Source organism: Trachypithecus francoisi, unplaced genomic scaffold (assembly GCF_009764315.1).
Source record: "Trachypithecus francoisi isolate TF-2019V2 unplaced genomic scaffold, Tfra_2.0 Contig00885, whole genome shotgun sequence".
Classification (NCBI taxonomy): domain Eukaryota; kingdom Metazoa; phylum Chordata; class Mammalia; order Primates; family Cercopithecidae; genus Trachypithecus; species Trachypithecus francoisi.
Genome location: NW_022680967.1, coordinates 38,632 through 53,479, shown reverse-complemented (window position 1 = coordinate 53,479; position 14,848 = coordinate 38,632). Strand labels below are relative to the sequence as shown.

Sequence of the window (14,848 nt, the reverse complement as noted above, 5' to 3'; positions counted from 1 at the left end):
TCAACAAACTATGGTATTGTTAAGAGTTTAGACTTGGAGGTCAGGTGCAGTGGCTCATGCCTGTAATCCCAGCACTTTGGGAAGCTGAGGTGGGTGCATCACTAGAGGCCAGGAGATGAAGGCCAGCCTAGCCAACATGGCAAAACTCCATCTCTAATAAAAATATAAAAATTAAGGCTGGGAATGGTGGCTCACCCCTGTAATCCCAGCACTTTGGGAGTCTGAGGCAGGCAGATCATCTGAGGTCAGGAATTTGAGACCAGCCTGGCCAACATGCTGAAACCCTGTTTCTACTAAAAATACAAAAAATTATCTGGGTGTGGTGGCAAGTGCCTGTCATCCCAGCTATTTGGGAGGCTAAGGCACAAGAATCATTTGAACCTGCGAGCTGGAGGCTGCAGTGAGTTGAGATTGCGTCACTGCACTCCAGACTGGCCAACAGAATGAGACAAAAAATTAGCTAGGTGTGGTGGCACATGCCTGTAATCCTAGCTACTTGGGAGACCAAGGCACAAGAATTGCTTGAACTTGGGAAGTAAAAGTTCCTCCCAAGTTCAGTGAGCAGAGATAGCGGCACTGCACTCCAGCCTGGGTGACGAAGCAAGACTCTGGCCCGAAAAATAAATTAACAAAGAGTTTAGACTGGAGCTAGACTTCCTGAGTTCAACTTCTAGTTCCATCACTTACTAGCTGTGTGACTTTGAGCAACTTATTCAACCTCTCTGAACCTCAATTTTCACAACTGTAATATAGGCATAATTACAGTACATAGCTCATAGAGTTGTCATAAAATTGTTAATTACTTAAAACATGGCTGGGCCTTTACAGCAGCCCCTGACATAAAGTGATCTTTTTTTTTTTGAGACCTTCTCTCTGTCGTCCAGGCTGGAGTGCAGTGGCGCAATCTCGGTTCACTGCAACCCCCACCTCTTGGGCTCAAGAGATACTCTCAACTCACCCTTCTAAGTAGCTGGAACTACAGGTATATGCCACCACGTCTGGCTAATTTTTGTGTATTTTTTTTTGGTAGAGATGGGGTTTTGCCATGTTGCCCAGGCTAGTATCGAACTCCTTGGCTCAAGCGATCTGCCTGCCTCAGTCTCCCAAAGTGGTGGGATAACTAACAGGAATGAGCCACTGTGCCTGGCCTAGTGAACGGTGTATAAATTTTAGTTGTTATTAGCCAGGCACGGTGGCTCATGCCTGTAATCCCAGCACTTAGGGAGGCCAAGGCAGGTGGATCACAAGGTCAGGGGTTCAAGACCAGCCTGGGCAAGATAGTTAACCCTGTCTCTACTAAAAACTATAAAAATTAGCTGGGTGCAGAGACAGGCACCTGTCTACTCGGGAGGCTGAGGCAGGAGAATTGGTTGAACCTAGGCGGCAGAGGTTGCAGTGAGCTGAGATTGTGCCGCTGCACTCAAGTCTGGGCAACAGAATGAGATTTCGTCTGAAAAAAAAATAGCTGTTATTAATCACTTCCTCTTCTATGTTTCCACAGACAGCACTGTGTATGGCCTGCTCACAGCATTTACCACACTGCTTTAGAGAAAGACACTCTAGGCTGGGCGTGATGGCTCACGCCTATAATCCTAGCACTTTGGGAGGCTGAGTTGGGGGGATCACCTGAGATGTGGAGTTCGAGACCAGCCTGGCCAACACAGTGAAACCCTGTCTCTAGTAACAGTACAAAAAATGAGCCCAGTGTGGTGGCGATGCCTATAATCCCAGCTACTTGAGAGGCTGAGGCAGAACAATCGCTTGAATCTGGGAAGCGGAGTTTTCAGTGAGCTGAGATCGCACCACTACACTCCAGCATGGGTGACAGAGTGAGACTCCGTCTCGGGAAAAAAAAAAAAAAGGAGAGAGAGAGAGAAAGATGCCCCAGTGAAGTGAAAAGAGCAAAGGCTTTAGATTCCCATCTGCTTAAAATCTCAGCTCTTCCACTTATCAGCTGAGATCTGAACCCCAGACGGGAATCCAAATTACACAACCTCTCTAAATATCTTAGTTCTATCATTCATAAAGTAGAGACAATACTTATTTATGTGGTTGGAATGGAAGAGTGAAAAAAGAAACTGTGTGAAAGTATCTAGCAGTGTGTATGTATGTAGTAAGTCTTACAAGATGACGTGGCCCATCTCTGTAAAGGGACTGGAATACAGAGTGGTGTGGTGAGATTTTTGTCAACTTGAGGGAGGGAGCTTTACCTTTCTGTCCGGGGATTCTCTTGCTCGCTTTGGACCTTGGTGGTTTCTTCCATTGACCACATCTCCTCTGACTTCAAAATCATGCTGAAGGAAACCAAACACAAACCATCAGGACCAGAGAAAGAGAAGCTTCCTTCAATACAAGTGGAGCAGACACGTCATGTTTAAGGCATTCAGGCCGGGCGCAGTGGCTCACGCCTGTAATACCAGCACTTTGGGAGGCCGAGGTGGTTGGATCATTTGAGGTCAGGTATTTGAGAGCAGCCTAGCCAACATGGTGAAACCCCGCTTTACTAAAAAACAAAAAACAAAAAAAAAACAAAAAAACCACAAGGTTGGGCGCAGCCGCTCACGCCTGTAATCCTAGCACTTTGGGAGGCTGAGGTGGGTGGATTACTTGAGGTCAGGAGTTCGAAACCAGTCTGACCAACATGGTGAAACCTCATATCTACTAAAAATACAAAAAAGTAGTTGGGTGTGGTGGCAGGCGCCTGTAATCCCAGCTACTTGGGAGGCTGAGGCAGGAGAATCTTTTGAACCCAGGAGGTGGAGGTTGCAGTGAGTTGAGATGGTGCCACTGCACTCCAGCCTGGGTGACAGAGCAAGACTCCATCTCAAAAAATTAAAAATATAAAATATAAAATAAAAATAAAAAAAAAAATTAAAAATAAAGTTAAAAAAATACAAAAATTAGCTGGGCGTGGTGGCGTGCGCCTGTAGTCCCAGTTACTTCCTAGCTACTTGGGAGGCTGAGGTGTGAGAATTGCTTGAAACCAGGAGGCGGAGGTTGCAGTGAGCCAAGATCATGCCAGTGCACTCCAGCTGGGGCGACAGAGTGAAACTCTGTCTCAAAAAAAAACAAAAAACAAAAAAAAAAAATTAAGGCATTCAGAATGGCCAGGCAGGCAGTACCTGGGCACCAATGGCTCACACCTATAACGCTAGCACTTTGGGAGGCTGAGGCAGGAGGACGGCTTGAGACCAGGAGCTTGAGACCCACCTGGGCAACACAGTGAGATCCCTTCTCTACAAAAAAGATATACAGAATTTCAGTCAGGCATAGTTGCATGTGCCTGTAGTCCCAATTTCTTGAAAAGCTGAAGCTGGAGGGTCACCTGAACCCGGGAGTTGGAGGCTGCAGTGAACTATGATCATACCACGACACTCCTACCTGGGTGACAAAGTGAGACCTGGCTAAAAACAAACAAACAAAAGAAAGAAAAAGAATTGCTGGGTAGAGATTTGACAAAAAAGAAAGTAAAATCATTCTTTTTGGTAGACCAGGTGAAATGATCAGTATCTCAGCTGTTGAAATCAATTCACTGAAGCAAATCTTTGTGTGCAGAAATTAACAGTCAGCTTTTCACCTCACTTGGGACTTAATGTATTTTGATTTTCAACATCTATCTCCTCCCAAAACATTCACTTAGCATTTAGATTAAACTGCTAATATTGTGCTGTTATAAAGGTAAATGAAAAATTCCCTATCTCCTAAATCAATTGCATAATATCATCTAAGGAAATAAAGGCTTTTCAGATTTCCACTGATTTACACAGTTAACACAACCAAAATGATAAAATATACATTCAATACACTAAAGAAAGCTAGAGGTTTTTCATAATCACTATTATGACTAGTCATGGACATGAGAATAAAGAATAATGAGACTGGGGAGAAATTTGAGGAAGAATGCTCAGAAACAAGTCTGACTGAAACTCACATTGTAGGGAAGGCCTTATGTGTTGCCAAGAGTATTGTGAAGAAAAATAAAGGCAAGAGTATAACCACCGGCTATTACTAGGGGAAGAATATCTGACATTTCCTAGTTACTTGAATGAGGAGTCTAGTGATAAATTTGTTAGAAGACTCCCATGTTTATAGTCCTCCTTGTACTCCTGAGCTTCATACAATGTGTCCAACTGCCTACTTAACTTCTCTATCCAGATGTCTAGTACACATCTCAAAATTCAGGCATCTGGCCAGGCACAGTGGCTCATACCTGTAATCCCAGCACTTTGGGAGGCCGAGGTGGGTGGATCACCTGAGGTCAGGAGTTCAAGACCAGCCTCAGCCTGGCCAACATGGTGAAACCCCATCTCTACTAAAAATACAAATATTAGCCAGGCGTTGTGGCAGGTGCCTGCAATCCCAACTACTCGGGAGGCTGAGGAAGGAAAATCACTTGAACCGGGAGGTGGAGGCTGCAGTGAGCTGAGATCGTGCCACTGCACTCCGTGTACTCTAGCCTGGGCAACAGAACGAGACTCTGTCTCAAAAACAACAACAACAACAACAACAACAAATTCTCGTATCTAAAACAGAGTTCCTGATTCCACTCCTGCTTCCTGCTCTTCCCACTCCCCCATATTCCCTACCATGCCTTCTTTATCTAATTTAATATTACTAACAAGATCTATTGTTCAAGCCAAAACCCAAGTGTCACTCCTTCAATTTCTCTTTACCTTATCCTCCAATTTTAATCCATTAGCAAGTCCTCTCTTCAAACACATCCCAAACCAACCTTGGTTTTAACCATCTCCACACCACCATTACCACAAGGATAAAATCTGAATTCCTTACCACCAAATATTATGTGATCTGGCCATTATCTATGATCTTCTCCCATTCCTTGTCTAATCTCTGCCTCCACACATAATTTGCCAATTACTCCAGCTACACTGGCCTATCTTTTATTATTATTATTATTTATTTTTTTTGAGATGGAGACTTGCTCTGTGGCCCAGGCTGGAGTGCAGTGGCGCAATCTTGGCTCACTGTAATCTCCGCCTCCTGGGTTCAAGCGATTCTCCTGCTTCAGCCTCCCAAGTAGCTGGGATTACAGGCACATGCCACCATGCCCAGCTAATTTTTTTCTTTTTTGAGACGGAGTTTCACTCTTGTTGCCCAGGCTGGAGTGCAATGGTGCGATCTCAGCTCACCACAACTTCCACCTCCCAGGTTCATATGATTCTCTTGTCTCAGCCTCCTGCGCTGGGATTACAGGCATGCGCCACGATGCCAGTCTAATTTTTGTATTTTTAGTAGAGACAGGGTTTCTCTATGTTGGTCAGGGTAGTCTTGAACTCCCGACCTCAGGTGATCTGTCCACCTTGGCCTCCCAAAGTGCTGGGATTACAGGCATGAGCCACCGCACCCAGCCATGCCCAGCTAATTTTTGCATTTTTTAGTAGAGATAGGGTTTTGCCATGTTGGCCAGGCTGGTCTCGAACTCCTGACCTCAGGCGATCCGCCTGCCTTAGCCTCCCAGAGTGCTGGGATTATAGGTGTGAGCTACTGCGTCCGACCCTTTTTATTATTATTTCTTGAGATGGGAGTCTCGCTGTCGTTCAGGCTGGAGTGCAGTGGTGCAATCTCGGCTCACTGTAACCCCCACCTTTCGGTTCAAGTGATTCTCTTGCCTCAGCCTCTGGAGTAGCTGGGCTTACAGGCGCTGGGATTACAGGCACATGCCACCACGCTGGGCTAGTTTTTCTTATTTTTAGTAGAGATGGGGTTTCACCATGTTGGCCAGGCTGGTCTCGAACTCCTGACCTCAAGTGATTTGCCTGTCTTGGCCTCCCAAAGTGCCAGGATTACAGGCGTGAGCCACCACACACAGTCAACATTGGTCTATTTAAAAAAAAATAAACCAAGCTCTGGCTGAGCATGGTGGTTCACACCTGTAATCCCAGCACTTTGGGAGGCTGAGGTGGGTGGATCACTTAAGTTCAGGTGTTTGAGACCAGCCTGGTCAACATGGTAAAACCCCATCTGTACTAAAAATAAAAACTAGTCAGGTGTGGTAGCACTTGCACCTGTAATCCCAGCTACTTGGGAGGCCAAGGCAAGAGAATCGCTTGAACCCAGGAGGCAGAGTTTGCAGTGAGCCAAGAATGTGCCACTGCACTCCAGCCTGGGGGACAGAGCAAGACACCATCTCAAAAAAAAACCAAAATACAGAAATCAAAAAGCCACGCTCATTATTACCTCAAGACCTTTATGTTTGCTATTCCTCTGCCTATAAGATGCATTCCCTCCATTTTTGAAGGACAATTCTTTTCTTGTTATTTAGGTCTCAGCTCAATTTTTTCAGAAAGGCTTTCCCTGGCCTCTTTAAACGAAAGTAATCAACAACCTTTATTGCCAGCTAATACTATTCCACTGTTCTGTATATTTCTCCATAGTATTTATTGTTATCTTAAATTCATTTTTATTGTGTATCTCCCCTCAACAGAACCTGAATCCTACCAGGGACTTGGTTAGTCTTGTTTACTGCTGTATTTCTAGTGCCCAACACACAGTAGGCTCCCAATAAATAGCCACTGAATAAAAGTTAAAACCAACACAAATATCATTTAATTAATTATGAATATATTGAATTGTGCACAATAGTTCATAAAATTACTTTTTTTTTTTTTTTTAAGACAGGGTCTCATTCTGTCACACAGGCTGGAGTGCAGTGGTGAGATCTCGGCTCATTGCAACCTCCGCCTCCCGGGTTCAAGTGATTCTCCTGCCTCAGCCTCCCCAGCAGCTAGGATTACAGGCACATGCCACTGTGCTTGGTTAATTTTTTGTATTTTCAGTAGAGACAAGGTTTTACCATGTTGACCAGGCTGGTCTCAAACTCCTGACCTCAAGTGATCCAACCACCTCAGCCACCCAAACTGCTGGGATTACAGGCATGAGCCACTGCGCCCGGCCTATAAAATTACTTTCACATTTTATTTTGCCTGATCTGTTGTCACAGAAGTTCTCAGATGGCTGCTTTAAAATTATTCCTCCTCCTACACTCTATCTTATTTACTTCTCACTGTTCTCAGTATCATAAAGTGCAACATCTTTTTGAAGCAATTTGAATTATAAAGATACATTTGCATATATATATGCATATGCACACACACTTTTTTTTAAGAGATAGGGTCTTGCTCTGTGCAAGTGTTAAGAGTGCAGTGGTATGATCATAGCTCACTGCAGCCTTGAACTCCTGGGCTCAAGTGATTCTTCTGGCTTAGCTTCCTCAGTAGCTAAGACTACAGGTGCACATCGCCATGCCTGGCTAATTAAAAAAAAAATTTTGTGGAGACAGAGTCTCACTATGTTCCCCGGCTGGTTTGAAACTCCTGGCCTCAAGTAATCTTCCTATCTCAGCCTCCCAAAGTGCTGAGATTGTAAGCGTGAGCCACTGGACTGCATATTAATATGAAGAGCTTATCTTCAACACTGAACGGTTTTCTACAAAGGTATATGCAAGTGGGCACACTTCTTGTCTTATGAATGTTTTCTTTCCCTTTATAAACTCCTTTTCCTTTCTCTTTTCCCCAAAGAAAGGACTTTCTTTTGAAATCTAGAACAAATGAGAACAGAGGATATCCTGGTTTGCTCTGCAAATTTTTTTTTTAAGATGGAGTCTTGCTCTGTCTCCAGGCTGGAGTGCAGTGGCATGATTTTGGCTTATTGCAACCTCCGCCTCCTGGGTTCAAGCGATTCTCCTGCCTCAGCCTCCTGAGTAGCTGGGACTACAGGCACGTGCTACCACGCCCAGGTAATTTTTTGTATTTTAGTAGAGACAGGGTTTCACCATGTTACCCAGGCTGATCTTGAACTCCTGAGCTCAGGCAATCTACCTGCCTTGGCCTCCCAAAGTGTTAGGATTACAGGCATGAGCCACCACACCTGGCTTTTTTTTTTTTTTTTTGATGGAGTTTTGCTCTTGTTGCCCGGGTTGGAGTGCAATGGCGCTATCTCAGCTCACTGCAACCCCCACCTCCCCGGTTCAAGTGATTCTCCTGCCTCAGCCTCCTGAGTAGCTGGGATTACAGGCATGCGCCACCATGCCCGGCTAATTTTGTATTTTAGTAGAAACGGGGTTTCTCCATGTTGGTCAGGCTGGTCTTGAACTCCCGACCTCAGGTGATCCGAACACCTCAGCCTCCCAAAGTGCTGGGATTATAGGTGTGAGTCATCGTGCCTGGCCTGCATAACTCTTGATTATCCCCATTATCATGGAATATTTGTGCATTGTCAAGGAAAGTGGTGCATTGATGGAAGGAAGCAAACACATTTTTAACTATATGACTGAATGACACCATGTCTCTGATTAGTTTGTAACATCAAGTACTTACCTCATTCAGCATTTTTCTTTCTTTAATAGACTGGGTCACCCCTAAGGAGATCATAGAAAAGACAGGTTACACACAGCAGAAGAACGTGCTATTTTCTTTTTTTTTTTTTTTTTGAGACAGAGTCTCGCTCTGTCGCCCAGGCTGGAGTGCAGTGGCCGGATCTCAGCTCACTGCAAGCTCTGCCTCCCGGGTTCACGCCATTCTCCTGTCTCAGCCTCCCGAGTAGCTGGGACTACAGGCGCCCGCCACCTCGCCCGGCTAGTTTTTGTATTTTTTTAGTAGAGACGGGGTTTCACCGTGTTAGCCAGGATGGTCTCGATCTCCTGACCTCGTGATCCGCCCGTCTCGGCCTCCCAAAGTGCTGGGATTACAGGCTTGAGCCACCGCGCCCAGCCTTAGAACGTGCTATTTTCATGGAGATGGAGAGGTCAGCGATTCACCAAAGAGCACAGGAAGAATGACAGAGGAGAGGTCCCTTCCCTCTAAAGCCACAGCCCTTTAATAAGGCTTGTTGCAGCAGTTTCTTTCTGGAGACACAGTTGATGTTTAATTTAAACATTATAAGTTTGCCTGATGCACATGGATTCCTGCCAACCATTAAATAAATCCCTAGTTCATATGCTAACATTGCTAGGAGCAGATTAGGTCCTATTAGTTAGAAAAGAGACCCATTTTCCCAGCATCACCAGTTTATCTGAACAAAGTGATATGCATTAAAGATAAAGGTAGTTTACTGTTACAATTAAAGACCTTTCGGTAACTCAGACTGAGCACCAGCAAAAACCTTAGGTGTTAAATGTTAGGTGTAAAAACGCAATTCTGAGGTGTTAAAGGGAGGAGGGGAGAAATCATATTATACTTACAGAAATAGCTAACTACCCATTTTCCTCCCGCAATTCCCAGAAAATATTTCAGCGTCCGTTCACACACAAACTCAGCATCTGCAGAATGAAAAACATTCAAAGGATTAGAAGTTGAAAACTAAATCAGGAATTGCTGTCTTAAGAAGCTAAAGAGCCTCAGTTTCTTACACTCCCAAGATCAATCTAGATTTATGATTCCAAAACCCCTGGTGACAGAATCAGAGGCTGAAAACACCATTAATTATAACCAGCAGGTGTGGATCTTTGGAAGTCTAGGAGAGGCTGATATAAAGTTAAGACCAGAGGAATGTCTCTCCACTCCCTCTCCCCAACACCCATCTTCTAGATGCCAAGGCTAGCTATAGATCTCCATTATAGTGTTCAAGGAATTAGGAATTATCCATGTCAATAGTTTTGATTAATGTGGATGGAGAACATCTATATTACTAGATGGCAATATGTGAAAGGATAAGAAAACAGTATTGTTGAAAACCTAAATCTGAAATGTCAATGTAATGACAAATTTTCACCCCTAGAATGTCTACCTGGGGGCTGGGCGCAGTGGCTCACGCCTGTAATCCCAGCACTTTGGGAGGCTGAGACCGGCGGATCACGAGGTCAGGAGATCGAGACCATCCTGGCTAACATGGTGAAACCCCGTCTCTACTAAAAAACTAGTCGGGCAAGGTGGCGGGTGCCTGTAGTCCCAGCTACATGGGAGGCTGAGGCAGGAGAATGGCGTGAACCCGGGAGGCGGAGCCTGCAGTGAGTGGAGATCGCTCCACTGCACTCCAGCCTGGGCGACAGAGAGAGACTCAGTCTCAAAAAAAAAAAAAAAAAAAAAAAAAAGAATGTCTACCTGGGGAGTTCTAACCCTCTAATATTCCCCTGAGAGGGATAGGAGAATATAGTGCAGAGCTTCTATATAAGTATTTCAGAAAGCAGTAGCTAAAGAATCACTTGTTTATTTCCCAGTGTTTTAAAGGCCCTTCTGAAGAACTAAGCAAACTAAAGAAAGATCATTTAGTTTTAAACAGGAGAAATGTATTTAACTAAATCCTAAACACAACAGGCTATCTGCAAGCAGTAGCAGCAGCCATGCTCCTTCACAGAATTCCTTATAATTTTTGAAGTTTTTTGTTTAACTGCTACAAAAGCTGATTTAATAATATGTATTAAACTTAAACATTTTAGTTCAGTTTTAGCTCAAAAGTAGCACATGTATTAGGTTTGAGTTTAAAGACTGAATTACTTTAGATTTGATTTGCACTTTTTTTTTTTGAGACAGAGTCGCCGGGCGCGGTGGCTCAAGCCTGTAATCCCAGCACTTTGGGAGGCCGAGACGGGCGGATCACGAGGTCAGGAGATCGAGACCATCCTGGCTAACACAGTGAAACCCCGTCTCTACTAAAAATACAAAAACTAGCCGGGCGAGGTGGCGGGCGCCTGTAGTCCCAGCTATTCGGGAGGCTGAGGCAGGAGAATGGCGTAAACCCGGGAGGCGGAGCTTGCAGTGAGCTGAGATCCGGCCACTGCACTCCAGTCCGGGCGACAGAGCGAGACTCCGCCTCAAAAAAAAAAAAAAAAAGAGACAGAGTCTTGCTCTGTTGCCCAGGCTGGAGTGCAGTGGTGTCATCTCGCCTTACTGCAAGCTACGCCTCCCAGGTTCACGCCATTCTCCTGCCTCAACCTCCCAAGTAGCTGGGACTACAGGCACCTGCCACCACGCCTGGCTAATTTTTTGTATTTTTAGTAGAGATGGGGTTACAATGTGTTAGCCAGGATGGTCTCAATCTCCTGACCTCGTGATCTGCCGGCCTCGGCCTCCCAAAGTTCTGGGATTACAGGCGTGAGCCACTGTGCCTGGCCTTAATTTGCATTGTCAAATTTTCTTTTTACCTTTCATTAGCTTTGATGCAAACCTATAGCTTAAGGTATATTAAACTTTAATGACATTTTTCTCTAAAATAGTAGTTTGTAATAACTTGTTCTGGCACCTGGCTCCAATGAGCACTATCCTCTGACCCTGTGGTATAATTTTCATGAGTAAGTAGAAACCTAAGATCACAGAAGTTCTATGGTAATGTATCCAAGGGGTTTACATCCTCTCCTCAAGTGCCTGTATCTCTGTGAAAAGAACCATCATGGGCTGGGCACGATGGCTCACACCTGTAACTCCAGCACTTTGGGAGGTCGAGGCAAGTGGATCACCTGAGGTTGGGAGTTCAAGACCAGCCTGACCAACATGGAAAAACCCTGTCTCTACTAAAAATACAAAATTAGGTGTGGTGGTACATGCCTGTAATCCCAGCTACTCAGGAGGCTGAGACAGGAGATGCGCTTGAACCCAGGAGGGGGAGGTTGCAGCGAGCCAAGAAGGTGCCACTGCACTCTGGCAGACTTGGAAACAAGAGTGAAACTCCACTTCAAAAAAAAAAGAGAATCATCATCGAGTGGACTGGAACACATCCAGAGAACCAATTTTGTTAGAAACATTTTAGACTTAAGCCACACAGTCTACATCTTCTGCGTCCTCCATGCACTCGTCTGCTTTCTGGAGCCCCAAGAGTGAGTCTTACTCCTGTTCCAGATAACAGTTCTCTTCCGGATAACGGTTCTTCAGATACTTGAAGACAGTGTCTTATTTCCTTAAATCTTCTCATTTCTTCTTCAAAAGACATTATTTCAAGTTACTTTTCGGCATCTTTACGATTTAACTCTGAATAAACACTCCCGAGTTTGTCAGTGACCATGTTAAAAACCAAGCACGGTGCTTAAAACAGACATCAGCTTTCAGGCAGTCACTCCAATGGAGAATACGGTGGGGCTCTGGATCTGTACTTCACTTGCTCCAGACCCTATGCTTGTGTTAATATGGCCCAGTTTCAAATAAGCGTTTTTAGCAGCCCTGAAATGTTTACTCAGATTTAGTTTATAGTCAACTAAAAACCCCCAGAGGTCTCCTGTATCACACAAGTTATAATTAAAACCTTAAAAGAGACAGGTATAGAACAAATGATCTTTCCCCTTCCTTTTTTGCTTTTTCATATGTTAAAATTATCTCGGAGCTGTTATCAGACTTTTTTCCTGAAAAACTCTCAACATACTCAAACTAGGTGTTACATGAAACTGGGGTCTCCAGCTTTTGCTCCAGGTTTTGTTGTTGAGACGGAGTCTCACTCTGTCGCCAGGCTGGAGGGCAATGGCACGATCTCAGCTCACTGCAACCTCAGTCTCCAGGGTTAAAGCAATTCTTCTGCGTCAGCCTCCCAAGTAGCTAGGATTACAGGTGCATAACACCATGCCAGGCTAATTTTTGTATTTTTAGTAGAGACAGGGTTTCACCATGTTGGCCAGGCTGATCTCGAACTCCTGACCTCAGGTGATCCACCTGCCTTGGCCTCCCAAAGTGCTGGGATTACAGGTGTGAGCCACCATGGCCGGCCCACACTCCAAATCTTAAGCCAAAACAAAAGGGGGTAAGGAAGCAGCAAAACTATTATTCGTCTTTCATAAAGTAATTGATTGACTATTAGAAGACTATCATCCATGCTATGCTCAACAAATATTCTTACTTTTTCATGTTTTTTTTTTGTTGTTTGAGATGGAGTCTTGCTCTGTCGCCAGGCTGGAGCGCAGTGGCATGATCTTGGCTCACTGCAACCTCCGTCTCCCGGGTTCAAGCGTTACTCAGCCTCACGAGTAGCTGGGACTCCATGTGCATGCCACCATGCCCAGCTAATTTTTTTATTTTTTAGTAGAGACATTGTTTCACCATGCTGGCCAGGATGGTCTCGATCTCCTGACCTCGTGATCTGCCCACCTTGGCCTCCCAAAGTGTTGCGATTACAGGCGTGAGCCACCATGCCTGGCCTCATGTGATTTTATGCAGCAAATGCAAAGTATTCTGTAAAGGTTCTTGGTATACCTGTTTTCATAACAACATGAGTAGTCTCTTCAGTAATTAGATTAGTTAAAGCGATGTGGTATCTTCTGGCAAACTTGTACACGAGCATCTGAAATTAGATCAAATATTCCATTATCATGAGTTACCTCTAGTACACAGCTCAGAATACTAGTTATCCCACCATGGCATACGTTTACCTACGTAACAATCCTGCACATGTGTCCTGGAACTATTTAAGGTGAATTTTTTTTTTTTTGAAACACAGTCTTGCTCTGTTACCCAGGCTGGAGGTAAAATTAAAAAAAAAAAAAAAGAAAAAACAAATAATACCAGTTATCCTAGCTTTAAGTCTCTGTTTTTCTCAGAAAGGGTACATTTAAAAAAATTCTAAGATACCTGAAGTCTCAGCCGGGCGTGGTGGCTCACGCCTGTAATCCCAGCACTTTGGGAGGCTGAGGCGGGCAGATCATGAGGTCAGGAGATGGAGATCATCCTGGCTAACACGGTGAAACCCCGTCTCTATTGAAAATACAAAAAATTAGCCGGGCGTGGTAGTCCCAGCTACTTGGGAGGCTGAGGCAGGAGAATGGAGTGAACCTGGGAGGCGGAGCTTGCAGTGAGCCGAGAAGGCACCACTGCACTCCAGCCTGGGCAAGAGTGCAAGACTCTATCCCCCCCCAAAAAAAAACAAAAACAAAAACTTGAAGTCTCAAATAGTTTAATAAAAATTATGTACACATGAGCAGACATAGAATTACAACTAAGGATTCAAAATAATATTATACACCTACTATGTACCACAAACTTAAAACTTAAAAAAATATACATTGGGCCAGACATGGTGGCTCATGCCTATAACCCAGCACTTTGCAAAGCTAAGGTGGGACTCTTGAACCCAAGAGTCTGAGACCAAGACCAGCCTGGGCAATACTGTGAGATCTCATGTCTTTAAAAAAAAAAAAAAAAGTAAAAAGAAAAAATATATATTTTGCTTTAATAGCCGATATCATTTGATTCCCTAAGACAGTTTCTTTGCATAGTGACACTCTACTGTACTATAAATTTATCAGCCTACACTTTATAAGCTGAGAGATAACTACCCTACACAGAAAGTTATGCTACAGACATATATGGCTTAAAACCAAGACTCAACCCTCTGATAGTTACAAAACACTGAAATCAAGATGTTACTAAAAGTCAGTGCAAAAGCGATCAATTCTCTCGTAAGGAGAAGGCTTAGAAGGGGTTCATATTCTTCCCCAAAGAAATTTAGAGTCCTCTAGCTATTATCTATCAACCAAATAAAAATCAATTGGCAGCAAAAGAAATTAACCAGATCCATTATGGGCACAGTTGACCTAGTTGGTAGGTATTGTCTGATAAATAACTTTGTTTACCAAGGGCCATCATTTACTAGCCATAGCCACAGCCACCCACACCAGTATTTATGTGCTGTACAATACTGCCATGAAGGTCAGGCCATCTTTCTTTCATGTTGCCTTACTCCACACTGCCACAGGGCGCTGAAAAAATGCAGGCTAGAGAAGCTAATGACATCCTCCCCCTTTTGCCACCACTCTCTGCCAGGATCATTAGCAATTCTGAACTGATTAATTGCTGAAATCCCAGCCTTGAAACTGTTCTGTTAGAAGAGCAATGCTGAACTGATGAAAAGATCATCTTAATATGGGCTTCAGAATTAATCATGTGTAATACAGTCAGTAGCTTTCATCATAAATTTA

At 44.1% G+C, this 14,848-nt stretch overlaps 1 protein-coding gene across 3 annotated transcripts in view; it reads right to left on the bottom strand.

Annotated features, from left to right (window-relative positions):
* Nucleotides 1-1,867: 1,867 nt before the first annotated feature.
* LOC117089756 (breast cancer type 1 susceptibility protein homolog) overlaps nucleotides 1,868-14,848 on the bottom strand; it is a 48,622-nt gene continuing 35,641 nt past the window's right edge. Inside the window, exons 11-14 of one of the 3 annotated variants that reach the window (XM_033221305.1) lie at nucleotides 13,128-13,215; nucleotides 9,200-9,277; nucleotides 8,337-8,377; nucleotides 1,868-2,294 (exon numbers count right to left, since the gene is read on the bottom strand). In XM_033221305.1, the coding sequence (XP_033077196.1) occupies nucleotides 2,187-2,294; nucleotides 8,337-8,377; nucleotides 9,200-9,277; nucleotides 13,128-13,215 (315 nt within the window). In that variant the 3' untranslated portion in view covers nucleotides 1,868-2,186. Of the gene's footprint in view, nucleotides 2,295-7,389; nucleotides 7,520-8,336; nucleotides 8,378-9,199; nucleotides 9,278-13,127; nucleotides 13,216-14,848 lie in introns of those variants that run through there. The other 2 variants (XM_033221297.1, XM_033221314.1) reach the window with 2 other exon arrangements.